This window comes from Mobula birostris, chromosome 3 (assembly GCF_030028105.1).
Source record: "Mobula birostris isolate sMobBir1 chromosome 3, sMobBir1.hap1, whole genome shotgun sequence".
In the NCBI taxonomy this organism is placed as follows: Eukaryota; Metazoa; Chordata; class Chondrichthyes; order Myliobatiformes; family Myliobatidae; genus Mobula; species Mobula birostris.
In genome coordinates this window covers 157341852-157356977 of record NC_092372.1, presented here as the reverse complement: position 1 = coordinate 157356977, position 15126 = coordinate 157341852, and the positions used below count along the sequence as shown (strand labels likewise).

General features: G+C 38.4%; 1 protein-coding gene across 6 annotated transcripts in view; it reads right to left on the bottom strand.

The window, feature by feature from the left end:
- The window catches only part of ddc (dopa decarboxylase), a 103015-nt gene that overhangs the window by 70801 nt on the left and 17088 nt on the right, over positions 1-15126 (bottom strand). For all 6 annotated transcript variants that reach the window (XM_072253562.1, XM_072253563.1, XM_072253567.1 and 3 more), the window contains exon 5: positions 9201-9335. In XM_072253562.1, the coding sequence (XP_072109663.1) occupies positions 9201-9335 (135 nt within the window). The remainder of the gene's footprint in view (positions 1-9200; positions 9336-15126) is intronic.

Below are 15126 nucleotides of genomic sequence, written 5' to 3'. Positions count from 1 at the left end.
CTACAGTGGAGGCCCCAGAACCTGAGAGTGTTTCACAGCCACAAGTCTCACTCGCCCAGCAATTGGATCCCCCCCCTTGTTAGGAAAGACGGTATCTCTCAAGCCTCCACATTGATTAAATCTTCAGGACTGAATGGGACAATTAAAAATTGACTATGTGGTGGATGTATAATATAGTATATAGTCATTGTATTATATAGTATATCGTAAGTACAGTTGAGATGCATTCTATATTGAGTTGAAGTTATAGTTAAGAAGGGAGGAGTGTTGTATATTTACTGTTTCAGCAATATTTGAATAATATTGTATAAACTTTAATTAAGTATTCTTGTTAGTTTAAATAAATTATTACGAGTTAGATGTAAAAATATATGAATTGTATACGTCATCATGCTACCACGTGAAATGTGTGCGCCCCTTTTAAAGAACAAACATAAGACTCGCATTCCTCGGATCTCTTGTGTTCCATTGAATTAGTTTAATCTTTTGAACTTCCAAAACATAACAGTGCTTTCCTGTCGCAGATCCTGGTCTGCTCTCTGGGTTTTTGCCTGGAAATAAAGATGGAAACGAACTGCTCCTATGGGCTTGAAAGATCAGTTGTGACATAATAGCCACAGGCGATGTGGCATTTTAACTGCTGTCAATGTATTTTATAAATGGAAGTTCCTGGAAACAAAATGCGACTGTTGATTCATTAAACTGAATTCAAAGTTCTAAATGAACCCGGTGGAGTTGAGTGCATGGTAACGAATAAAGGTTCCAGTATATTTTCTTGAGAGAGCTGTTGTGATTGTTGTGGTTACAAAATGTCCCTTTAGATACGGAAATGTTATTGTCATTGCAAGCTGGCTTGGGGGAGGAAGTTGCAGTTGGGGTAAGAGGGAGGAAAGCAAGGATTGCTATTGTAGTGGTGGGAGATGGACGTAGAGCTTGTGGTGGGTAACCTTTTTACTGGGAGTACCTAACCGATTAGTTTAGTTAGAACCTGATTTAGCTGTGAGGACCAACACACATAAAGTGAATTGTTAAAGCTCCACAGGCTAAGAATGTCAGACAAAAATAGTCTAAAGAATTCCCACAGAAATGAAACATCAGTGCTGTTTCACCTTCCATTGATGCCATGTATTTCTAGTTCTTTGAACTTATTTCAGATTTCCAACATCCGTCATATTCTTTGGATTTTCATTCCCACAGGAATCAAGAGGACATGCTGTAGCTATTACGGTTCCTATGAAACCAGACCCTGCCCTATTCCCTCACTTGCCTGCATTATAAGCAGAAGTACCTCCAGCTGTGTAGAAAATGCAACACACACAAAATTCTGGAGGAACTCAGCAGGCCAGGCAGCATCTATGGAAAAAAGTACATTTGATGTTTCGGGTCAAAAGCCTTCAACAGGACCACTGAAGAGTTTCGGCCCAAAGCATCGACTGTGCTTTTTGCATAGATGCTGCCTGGCCTGCTGAGTTCCTCCTGAATTTGTGTGTGTTGCTCAGATCTCCAGCATCTGCAGATTTTCTCTTCTTTGGAAAATGCAACACCTGATTTTGTGAATTATGGCCCTTCCATTTTCCCATACTATCAATGGAATGTGCTCACCACTAACCTTAAATGAATTTGTGTCAGCAGGTACAAAAATTGTATCCTGAAGTTCTTCATGGTTATATCTGAAATCAAACTATATCATTTTCAAAGCAAGAGACTATTTTGTTGATCCTCTTGGGGTTTAATATAGAACAACATTGACATGAATATGTGATCTTACACAGATAGTGACATGTACATGTATATGTGCTTTTATATCATGAAATTGGGTTGTATATGTTCTTTAACACCCTTTCATGTATATAAAAATAGACTTTGATTCAATGTCCTTTAATTATCTTGATATTTTTTATTAAAAATGTGAAAAATCATTGATCATATTGTTATCAATAGGCTTATCAACATAGGAAAACAGTATTTCTAAACACGGCCTTCGAAATAAAATCATTCAGTCCTCCCCAACCAGAAAGCTTGGATGAACCAGGAGATTCAAAATTTGCTGAAGGCCAGGTTGAGACTGGCAATCCGGGAAAGTACAAAAGCTCCAGGTATGACTTCCGGAAAGCCATCTCACATGCAAAGCAGCAATTCTAGACTAAACTTAAAACATTTATGCTTAAAACACTTATGCTTGAATGACATCATCTCCTACAAAGCAAAACCAAGCAATGTAAATGACAACAAGGTTTCATTCCCCAATGAGCTCAATGCCTTTTACGCTCACTTTGATTGATAGAACATGGAGGAACCATCACAAACTCCCATTATCCCCAACAAGCCTGGGATCTCAATCTTGAGGCAAGCGAGAGAATCCTTCAGGAGGGTGAATCCATGGAAAGTATCTGGCATAGGTAGCGTACCTGGCCAAGCTCTGAAGACCTGTGCTAATCAACTGGCTGGAGTGTTTGCAGTCACTTTCAACATCTTGGTTCAGCAGTCTGAGGAACCCATCTGCTTCAAGCAAACTTCAATCGTACCAGCACCCAAAAAGATCACAGTAACCTCCTCAATGATTATTATCTGGTACTACTTACAGTGCCAATAAAAAAGTATTCACCCCCTCCCCGCCTTGGAAGCTTTCATGCTTTATTGTTTTACAACATTGAATCACAATGCATTTAATTTTTTCTTTTTAGACACTGATCAACAGAAAAAAGACTCTTCCATGCAAAGTGAAAACAGATCTCTACAAAGTGATTTAAATTAATTACAAGTATAAAACACAAAATAATTGATTACATAAGTATTCGCCCTCTTTAATATGACACACCAAATCATCACTGGTGCAGCCAATTGGTTTTAGAAATCACATAATTAATTAAAAGAAGATCTGTTTTTGGAGACCTGTGTGTAGACAAGGTGTTTCAATTGATTGTAGTAAAAATACACCTGTATCCAACTGATCCAACTGCTGGTGAGTCAGTATCCTGGCAAAAACTACAGCATGAAGACAAAAGAACACTGCAAGCAACTCCACGAAGAGGTTATCGAAGAGCACAAGTCAGGAGATGGATACAGGAAAATTCCCAAGTCACTGAATACCCTTTGGAGTACAGTTGAGTCAATCATCAAGAAATGGAAAGAATATGGCACAGCTGTAAATCTGCCTAGACAAGGTTGTCTGCAAAAAGTGAGTGACCATGGAAGAAGGAGACTAGTGAGGGAGGCCACCAAGAGACCTATGACAACTCCAGAGGAGTTACAAGCTTCAGTGGCTGAGATGGGAGAGATTGCACATTTAACTGTTGTCTGGGCGCTTCACCAGTCACAGCTTTATGGGAAAGTGATTAAGAGAATGCCACTGCTGAAAAAAACTCATGTGAAATCTCAGCTAGAGTTTGCCAGAAGGCATGTTGGAGACTCTGAGATCAGCTGGAAGAAGATTCTATGGTCTGATGAAACCAAAATTGAGCTTTTTGTTCATCAGACTAAACACTATGTTTGGCATGAGCCAAACATGGCACATCATCAACAGCACACTATCCCTACCATGAAGCATGGTGGTGGCCGCATCATGCTGTGGGGATGCTTCACTACAGCAGGCCCTGGAAGGCTTGTGAAAGTAAAGGGTAAAATGAATGCAGAAAAATACAGGGAAATTCCTGGGTGGGAAACCTGATGCAGTCTGCAAGAGAAACTGCAGCTTGGGAGAAGATTTATTTTCCAGCAAGACAATGACCCCAAGCATAAAGCCAAAGCTACACAGGAATGGCTTAAAAACAACAAAGTTAATGTCCTGGAGTGGCCAAGTTGGAGTCCAGACCTCAATCTAATTGAGAATTTATGGCTGGACTTGAAAAGGGCTATTCATCATGATCCCCATGCAATCTTACAGAGCTCAAGCAGTTTCGTAAAGAAGAATGGTGAAAGGTTGCAGTGTCCACATGTGCAAAGCTGACAGAGACCTATCCACACAGACTCAAGGCTGTATTTGCTGCCAAAGGTGCAGCTAATAAATACTGACTTGAAGTGGGTGGTTAATTATGCAATCAATAATTTTGTGTTTAATAATTGTAATACATTTAGACTATTTTGTAGAAACGTGTTTTCACTTTCACGTGAAAGAGTCTTTTCTGTTGATCAGTGCCAGAAAAGCCAAATTAAATCCACTGAAATTCAATGTTGTAAAGCAATAAAACATGAAAACTTCTTGGGGGGAGCGGGGGTGAATACTTTTAATAGGCACTATAAATCCACTGTGACACAGTACTTCAAGAGATTACTCATAAAGCATGCTTACTTCTGCCTGAGGAGTGACCTGGATCTGCTTACGTCAGAACAGATCAACAACAGATGCCATTTCATTTACCCTTCACTCAGCTTTGGAGTACCTGGACCATAAAGGTGCATCGTTCAAGATTCTCTTCACTAACTGCTGCTTAGCATTCAATGCAATCATCCTCTCAAATCTAATCGCTAAGTTCCAAGTCCTAAGCCTCAATACTCTCCCGTGTAACTGGATCTTGATCTCCTCACTTGAAGACCCCAGTCAATATGGCTTGGCAACAACATCTCCACAATCGCTATCAGCACAGGTGCACCACAAAGCTGTGTGCTTAGTCTCCTGCTCTACTTGCTTTATACCTATGACTATGAGGCTAAGTACAACTCCAATGACATATTTAACTTTCAAGTTCAAAGTAAACTTATTATCAAAATACATATATATCACCATATGTAAACCCTGAAATTCACTTGCTTGAGGGTAGACTCATTAAGTTCATAATAGAACAATAACCATAATAAAACCTCACCGACTTTATCAACGGTTAAAGTCACTACACAATAGTATTAAACAAATCAGGTTATATAGTAATATCTATGTAATCTTCAGAAAGCCACAATACTAAACACCACTAGAATAGTCCAAATGTTCTTAGCAGTTGACAAATAAGTGTGCTTGGCTATGCCCATACCTCAGGTTTTACCAGCTTGCGCTGAGAGAAAAAAATAGATAAATAAATAAGGAATCTATATCGAGAACATGAAATGAACAGCCTTTGAAAGGGAGCCCATAGGTTGTGGGAACATTTCAATAATGGGGCAAGTGAAGTTGGGTGAAATTGCATCCTTTGGTTCAAGAGCCTGATGGTTGAGAGGCAATAATTATTCCTAAACCTGATGATGTGAATCCTGAGGCTCCTGTACTTTCCTGGTGCCACCATTGTTGTTGGTCATATCAAATATGGTAATGAATTGGGAGATAGAAGATCTGATCTAATGGTACCACAACAACCTCTCACTCAACGTCAGTAACCGAGGAGATGATTATCAACTACATAAGAAAGAAACCAGATGCTCATTAGTCAGTCCTCAGAGTTGGAGAGGGTCAGTAGCTTTACATTCCTTGGCATTATCATATCAGAGAATCTTTCCTGGGACCAACACATAGGTACTACTACAAAGAAGGCACAACAGTACCTCTACTATCTTACAAGTTTGCATAGATTCAGTATATCACCAAAAACAATGACAAACTTCTATAGATGCACAGTGGAGAGTAATCGAACTGGTATCATGATATGGTATGGAAACAACAATGGCCAGAACTGGAAAAGTCTACAAAAAGTGGTGGGTCTAGGCCAGCCCATTACAAACAAAGCCCTCGCCACCACTGAGCACACTTACATGGCGTGCCATCATAAGAAAGCAGCAGCCATCTTCAAAGACCCATACTGTCAGGGCAATGTTCTCTTCTGGCTACTTCCATTGGGCAGGAGGTTAGGTCCCACACCACCAGATTTAGGTACAGTTACTACTCTACATCAAGCTCTTGTACCAGCATGGATAACTTCCCTCACCTTAACAACAAATGGTTTCTACAATCTACAGACTCACTTCCAAGGACTCTCGAGAACTCATGTTCTCAATATTTTTTATTTACAATAGTTATTGTTAGCCTTTGTTTATGTATATTTTTAAAATAAATTCTATTGCATTTCTTTATTTTTGTGTAAATGCCTGCAAGAAAATGAATCTCAAGGTAGCATATATGTACTTTGATAGTAAATCTTGGTTTGACTTTGACTTTGATTTTGATTTAAACAAATAACCAAATGATTCTCTTAAAAAGAAACTGTCCTAATAATGCAAATTGATATTACTTTAGTAGGAGATACAGCAGTTAATTGACCTCTTTGATAAATCGGACCACTCTAATTCCTTCCTCCTCACTTTATTCATAACTGCACAGACATTTAGTGGATTCATAACAGGCTCTTCTGTAAATGCTACAACATAAATAATCTATTCTTCCATTTTTTTTAAATCATGACATTCTTGGCTACAACTTACTACTGCAGACTATCTTTCAAATTATTATAAATTTAAGAATATTTAAAAATGGGCAGCTAGAATAAAAATATGTATATATTCTAAAAACAGCTATTACACACCAAGCAATCTGGTGAACAAATAACAAACAATGGATCTTGCTTTTATGTCTAGCCAGACATATTCACTGATGCAAATAAGAAAGGTCACTTGTGCCTTGAGGCAAATCTTCCAACAGAAGGAAAATAATCTGACCTGCATTACTTGTTGAAATGTTATCATTCTTATTTCTTATCTGCCAAGCAACAGTAGTTACTTCTTAGCGCTGAATTTAATGTAATTCGCACACCAAAAATTGTTGTGGCAAATAAATAAAACGATTTCTCTAGTAGCAACTAATCTAAAACATGTTCCTCAATTGGATCCAAACATTAGTTAACAATAAACATCTTTACCTACACATATTTATCCACATAAAAGGTATTAAATTCTTGATCTGAGTGATAAATAACCTAAAATTCTGGTGTATTTTAGAAAACATCACTATGAAGTCTGCTACTGATAAATATAAAACTAATTTTCAATCTTCAGAGACTTTTTTAGGAGATTCTTTTTACATACAAAGTCAATAAATTGTCTGGACAGATGGGTCTGCGTATTGTATCTAGATAATATATTGCTGATTAGAAAATGGGATCAGTCAAATTGTGCACTTAAAAACAAACTATATTTAAGGCAGCAACATTATTGAATCCTATTGCTCACTTTAAAAACATCATATTTCTTCCCTTGACCCAGAAGTCCTGTACTGCCTAACATATTTTGAGACAAGTTCTGTTTTAAATCCTTCATGGTATTATCGAAAATGAATTATAAATAGCTTGAAGCAAAATTCAGATGCTTCATCGTGATCAAAATACAAAGAGATTAATAAATCAAGTTTCAGTATGACAGGCAGTGCACATCTGGCTAGAAATGCATGCACATTTCTTAGTTGTCTTGAGACCTTGGTGACCCAGAGGTCAAGTAGGGCTTGCAGCTGAATATGACGCCCATAGGATTCCTGTCTTGTATACAGTATAAGGGCTGGTTTTCTGGATGGTCATTCGCTGTCCAAGGCTGCACCTATGACACCACAACTAAGAGAAACAAGCATTCTTTGGACAAGGCATCTTGCCTTTGTTGGATAGGAAACCATAGGAATCTGCCTTTTATCTGCCAATCTTGTAGCACCGGGTTTCTAAATAAATAAGGCTTAAAACTGTCACAACATGTCTGAAGGGCATGAAAGGAAATCTCAAGTAAAAACAAGTGATAAAAATTATAGATGAAATCTGAGCTGATTTTTGGCAATGGTTGATTTTGTTTTAAAAGAGCTGTTATTAAGGAGACGGAAGATAGATGCATTTTGGGACAAGAAGTTGAATGGCATAGTGCATCCCCTGTACTTCTTGAATGAAAGTTGCTTTAACCCTTTTTATAATCATACCTGCAATCATTTACAGATCAAATCATGCCGGCTGGAAATTGGCACTGCCAGTTTTTGATATTGTAACAAATTCTACTTTAAGGACTCATGGGATGATCTAACTCCTCTTATGTTCCAGGAGAATTTGAATTACGAGCGAACCTTGTCATCGGGATACCTGTTGCGCTGGGCAGTCTGGAGAACATGGTGGCAAACCCAGACCTCTGATGGTATGTGAAATTCTAACGGAACTATCCATCCCCTTCATGGCACCAGAAGACCTGTGGACACTCCTGGTCTGCATCCATTGCTCTCGTACCCTTAATCTGAGCCTGAACTACAATGTTGCATGCAATCTCATTGATGATGGCTTAATTGATCCCAATCCACCACTGACATGTCCAGCCTCCCCAACACCACCTAATACTTTAAGGCTTCTGGCACACTCCTTGGACAATGTTGTGTTTAATCTTTCACTTATAAATTTCCACTTTCATTAGAAGATTAAAGAGCTTAGGTAAAATCTATCATATGAAATTTTGTTATGTTTGGAATGGTCTGAATTAGAATCCCTCAATCCAGAGACTATTGTGCAAGCTGCTTTTTCCAGGAAATTTACAACTATAGTCAGTAGGGAGAGTAGACCCAGTTTTCCATCCCTTTATGAATGAGAAATCTGGGCACCATGATCACAATATCCTTCCCATTTCTTTTGATTTCATGCAATGTGCAATTGCATTTGATCTTTTGTACACAGAAATCTATTGTCACATGTTTAGATTCTTACCACAAGTCCAATCAGTCCTTTCAGAATAACTGGTGTTTTAGTTTGTTGACTGAGTGGTCAGTCTGAGCCCAGAATAATATCTATATCTGTGCTCGGTCTGATTGTAGTCTGATCTTCTAAACATGCTTATTGCATCATCATATGAAAGTCAAGACCCTGTCTTCTACCACTTTCTTGTTCCTTCAAAATTGCAATTTAAAATTTCAAAAGCCTAACCAGTTAAATTTCAGAAGCCTAACCAGTCTGCATTACTGCTGTTTTCTACTCTCATCAGCAAAGAGAATTCTGCCATTTCAATGACAGAACCAGCAAAAAATTCCAGATTAACATAATCTATGTCCAAATATTCCTTCAAAATAGTCTAACTTTAAATTTTGTAGTTTATGGTCTAAAACAAATTCCTACTCTTTCTATGGGACAATGTTGCATTAGTTTCTCTGACAGAATCGAAGAAAACAATTACTGTACAGAAATTAAAGCAATTTTCATATTTAATTATGTTCTTAACAGCTATATGTCACTATTCAAAGTTTTCATTACTATATATTTCTAAATTAGCATCATCATTTCACATTTGATTAGGTCAGTTCAATGAAAAGACACAGTGACAGCAGCAATGCTCACCTGATCTGATGTGTAGGCCACCAGCTTAGACATGATCATGCCTTCCTCCACATCAGAAATATTTGCCTGAAATAGTGTAACCATCTTCCTTTTAGCCGCAAGAAGTGCCACCAGTGTACTTTCACTGGCTGTGCCCTAAATAAATAAATCATGCTTTTTAGAATGATTTACAAAATCAAAACACAGAACGCAGAAGGAATTTTATTCAAAATATAAAATGCAGAAAGTATTGATCAACTGGGGGAAATTTTCTGGAATGGGAAAAAGTGTTAATATTTCAAGTCAATCTTCTTTCATCAGAATTCATCTACCATCTCTTTCTTTCCATAGAGATTGCCTGACCTGCCATGTATTTACAGCATTTTCAGATTTTATTCAAAATCCAAAGCAAAAAATAATATTTTTTGTGTTTGAACTATTAAAAATATTTAATTCATGAATTAATAATGTCGTGTAATTTGTGTGATACATTACAGCATGCTTTCCTAGATAAGATGCACAAAGCACTATTTGATTGGTCTTCGTAAGGCCGTTAAACAGAAATATAATTAACTATCATTAATCATAGAAAATACATTGTACACTGGGATTGTGGGGAGGTGGGGTTGAAAGGAGAGGATGGACAGGAATGAAATATGGAAGGAGGGTGACAGATATACACTCAGTGTTCAGTTTATTAGGTGTACCTGTACAATTGCTCGTTAATGCAAATATTTAATCTTCCAGCAACTCAATGCATGTAGACACAGTCAAGAGGTTCGGTTGTTGTTCGAACTAAACATCAGAATGGGGAAAAATGTGATCTCAGTGACTTTGATCCTGAATTGTTGGTGCCAGATGGGGGGGTTTGAATATCTCAGAAACTGTTGAACTCCTAGGATTTTCATGCACAGCAGTCTCTAGAGTTTACAGAGAAAGGTGTGAAAAACAAGAAACATTCAGTGAGCAGCAGTTTCGAGGACAAGAACACCTTGTTAATGACGGAGATCAGAAGAGAATGGACAGACTGGTTCAAGCTGACCGGAAGGTGACAGTAACTCAAATAACCACATGTTACTATGGTGGTGTGCAGAAGAGCATTTCGGAATGCACAATATGTCAAACTTTAAAGTGGATGGGCTACAGCAGTGGAAGACCTATGCCTTATAAAGTGAACACTGAGTGAATACTATATACAATATGTGTAAGATTCAATGGCCAGGAAGGCAGTACTATATTGCTTTGTGGAGAGCGAAGGCCACGACAAGTCACAGAAGATGTCATGGTCATTCACTGCAGCCAAGACCCCAGTCTGCAAAGCTTGTTTATCCCACTGGACCTTCTGAGTTCGAGAGAGAAGAACTGCCTCAGTGCAATGGCTTTTCCACTTTAAAAACTCTCCTGCACAGGTTTTATATATCTAGGGAGAGAGAGAGAGGAGCAGGAATGTGTCTGGAATCAGTGAAGTGAGCTCAGTGATCAAAAATTAGGAGCAGACAGGTAGGCCGAAGTATGCAGGGAGGGGAAAAGAACACATGGACTTGGTGATTGTGAGAGAAAAAGTAAAAAGCACACAGGCTGGAACTTGCAGAGCTGGGAAAGAGTTTAGGGATAAGGGATAACAGTGGGTGGAAGGTGTGGAAGTGAGAATGCGGAGAGACAGGGAAGACTGCACAGAGCAGTATAAATAAGTGCATGAAAGGTATGGATGAGAGCATGGAGAGTTTGTGGCTAAGAGTATCTTGAGTGAAAAAGGGAGGAAGCAGAAGAGCAAAATGTTTATAGCCTCATCCCCCCTTCCTATAAATCTTGCATTCCACACCCACATCCACCTCCGAGCTTCTCTCTCACTCCTGCCCCAAATCTTCCAATTCCTCTCTCTCCTGAACTTTTCTCTCCATTCTGAGCCAAGGTCTGTTTGTAGTCCCAGATATTGACAGGTTATTGATGTTGTAAAGTATTTGTCAAAGTTCATCATAGTAGGCTGATCCAAAAGATTAGGGCATATGAGATCCATGGCAAAGATTACACACAAAATAGGTGTGGCCATGGAAGACAGAGTCTAGTGGAGGATGAGTGTTATTTTGACTCCAGGTCTTCAACAATTGGTATCCACAGTGATTAATACAGGAACCGTATGGGCTGACCTCCAGCAGATATGTCAAATTAATTGGCTATATCTTCCAAGTAACTGCACAAGAAGATTTGTTACAGCTAATAAACAAAGGATTTATCTCTGCACCTCTGATATGCAATAGATTCTTCATGCTCTACTCTGAAGAGGGAACGATCCTTGAAACCCAATGAAGTCTTCTAAAATTCCCCTTTCCTACAGTTGATCTCAGAGACCCAGACTGCTGCCACTGATGCCTTTTAGGGGAAAGGGAATTATTGATGACGATCATCTTTCAAGACCCAAATCTAAATTTTACAGGTTTTGGTTCTGCAAAATGCAAAAAAATAGATTGGGGTAGAAATTAGCTGTTGGTCATGTGATGAACAGACATGCCCAGAGTTCCTTGTCTGCATCATGTCTGTATTTAGGTCATTGAAACCAAATGTTAGCAGAATGCAACAAACATGTTCATTCACTACTAAGTCTGCATCACTTAGCACAAACATGCAAGGAAAATTTTCAGTCCAGATTTTAAGTTGCATACTTTGCAACTTCTAGAGTGCACTCTAGTACTATGATCACTTGCTCCTTGGCGATAGATTGACTCCTCCTGAAAGCATCAATTCCACAAGAAGCCCATCCTGCAAACTAGTGACCTGAGAAGCACGCAGAGCTCCCCCTCTCGTTAATTTCCTGTGTTGAACCCATACCACTGAAACATTTAGTGCAATATGACTGTGAATCTGCCACTAGATTATGAAAACTCCTCCCATATACTACAAGAGGAGTTAGAAATCTGCTCATCTACAGTGGTTTCTAGATCTTAATTAAAAGACTATCACAAAGGGCTGCATACAAACTGACGAATGAACTCTGGCTTAGGCAGCATCTATGGAGGGAAATGGATAGCTGCCACTTTGGGCCCAGAGCCTTCATCTGGACTGAGAGCAAAGAGCTATTGGCAATCATGAATGGAACATTGAAATGGCCTTCCGATATGTAAAATATTCTATTTAAAATACTTACAATTCAGTGCCCTACAAGAGTGAAATATGGCTTCCTGAAGAAGGGTCTTGGCAAGAAATATCAACTGTTTATTCATTTCCATAGATGCTGCCTGACCTGCAGAGTTCCTCCAGCATTTTGTGCATGTTGCTTGGGAATTTTAGCATCTGCAGACTTTCTTGTGTTTATAGAATGTGATTCCTCCTCAATAAAATAGAGGTTTGAAAGACAAATGGTGTCAGCTTGGAATGTTGTAACGGCCTATTTTCACCCTTATTGACCAATGTTTTAACTCTATTTTGAATGCACATCATTAAGATTAGATGCTGGTAAAGAATGTTGTCCCCCATCTACACCTGCTGTCTCTAATTTTGAGGAGTGTCTGTGTTGGCTGAAGGTTGATAAAGATAACAAAGGGTATAAAAATATAAGAGGTATAAAGTTTATTTGTGCAAGGGGGGGAAGTCTTCTCTTAGGTTGGGTCATAAGACTGTCCCGGCTGCTGTGCTCCATGCCGGCTAACATGATGCCCTGATAAGCGAGGCTTTGGGCCTATTTTGGGCTGCTCCAGGTTTCCATCTGAGGACTCAATTTTTGGTTCAGAATGCTGTTCTTCACTTCAATTGTTTGCATGATTTGTATTTTTTTCTTTCTCTTGTGCAACAGGTGTTGGCCCTTTATTTTTGTTATTATTCTTTTTTTTTAAATGGTTTCTTTAGGATTTCTTGCTTTGAGGCTAACTGGGAGCAAGAAAATCTCACAGTTTACAATTTATACATTCTTTGATAATAAATGTACTTGAACTAATGGTAGTGCTAAGGATTGGAGGATGGGAAGGTAGTGAGGGAGGTTCAGAAGGAGAGGGGGAGGGGGAGAGGGGGAGAGAGAGAAAGAGAAGAGAAAAGATTAAAAGATGGTTGGATCTGTGGTTTCCCTCTGGCATTGTGCAGATCAACTCACAGGTGGATGATAAGTATTGTCTTGTTTTTTGTACCATTACTTCAGTAATCATTTGTTCTTCTTTCAGCATTCTAATAATTTAATAAAATTATTTTTTGTGGCCATCAACATGTGCATACAGTAGAACCTCCTTTGTTTGTCAATACCTAATATCAATTTTAAAGTAACTTTTATGACCTTAATTAAATTCATAATCAGAAGACATGAAAGCAGCCATTTTTCAGAATTAACTGAAAAATGGTGAGATTAACTCTATTAAATTGATCTATCCTGGGCCAACATATTGGTGCAGTTACAAAGAAGGCATGGCAGTGGCTATATTTCATTTGGAGTTTGAAGAGATTTGGTATGTCAGCAAAGGCACTTGCACATTTCTTCAGATGTACAACGCAGAGGCTGCATCATTGTCTGGTGTGGGGGGTGCTGTTGAGGGGCTACTGCACAGGATTAATACAGAACCTTTCATACTCAGTTCACGGAATACGCTTGAGATGTCAGTTTTCTAAAGCAGAATCAAAGTACTTAAGAGGGAACAAGATAAACATGGTAAAATTATTAAAGGCAGGGAAATATTATTTGAATTTAGAGTCACATTTTTATTTTAAATAATTCCATCCAGCTTGGAACTTTCTTTTGAAATTCTACCAATGAGATTTACAAACCTCACCAAATTCTGGGAGGGTATCAGAGGATTGGAAAGCATCAAATAGGACTCCCTTATTCAAGTTAGGAGAAAGACAAATGGTGGGGGATAACTGTAGGCCACTTAGTTTAACACCTATTGTCGGCAAGATGCTAGAGTCAATAAGGGGAAATAGCAAGAAGGATACAACTAGTAGAGTATCCCAGTGATTAGCTCTTGAGCTTCAATTATTAACTATCTATATTGATAGTCTGGAGGAAGGAGCAGAATATAACGTATCCAGGTTTGCCGATGACACAACAATAGTCTGAAAAGTACATTTGTGAAGAGGATATTGTGATTCTGCAAAGGCATATAGATAGAATGAGTGGGTATAAACTTGGCAAATAGAGCTTAATATGGGAAATTATGAAGTCATGCACATTAATAATAGGAATTAAAGGGAAGATTATTACTATAACTGAACATAGAAGAAAAGCTGAATCCAACCTATATCAGCTCTAATCACATTGAATGTCAAGGGATGCTTGAGGTACCAGATAACCTACTCCTGCTCCTATTTTCTTGTGCTCCTTTGTTTAAAGTAGTGGTTTGACGAATTTTTTTTCTGTGATCAAATTTCAAACTCAAACAAAATCAAGGGTTTTGTTAAAATCCTCAAAAGTGAAATGCTTTGTAATCTTGGGTGGATGACCTGTACTTACATACTTATTAAGAAATCTCAGACCTGCATTGCTTGAACTTCATCATTCGTGGTCAACTGCTGCAAAATTTGGACTGAAAGAAGGCTCAGGTCTGTATGTGGTGATGTAATCACTCTCCATGAACTGTTACAATTTTTGCCCTCTTAGTGATTTATTTCTCATTGTATATCAAAGAGCACTCTGCTTTTCAGAACAATTCTCGGAGAGAGGAAACTCATAATAAGTTGCTATGATACGTTCTTCTCCATTGCCGACAGAGTACAGACAACTGTTGCTATGGTGAAACAAACAAAACAGGGAAGAAATGTAGTTCAAATGACGCACATTCTCTCACATTAAAAATCAATTGATGCGTTTTCTTTCCAATTTGTGTCTTTTTCAAATGCCTGCTGAAATGTATCTGTAATTTGCTCACTGCTGGGTGACAAACACAATAGATAGCAAAATTACATTCAAGCACACATACTTTGCCAACGTCAAAATTACATCTCAAAGCAAAAATGGACTTCTGTTGTCTGT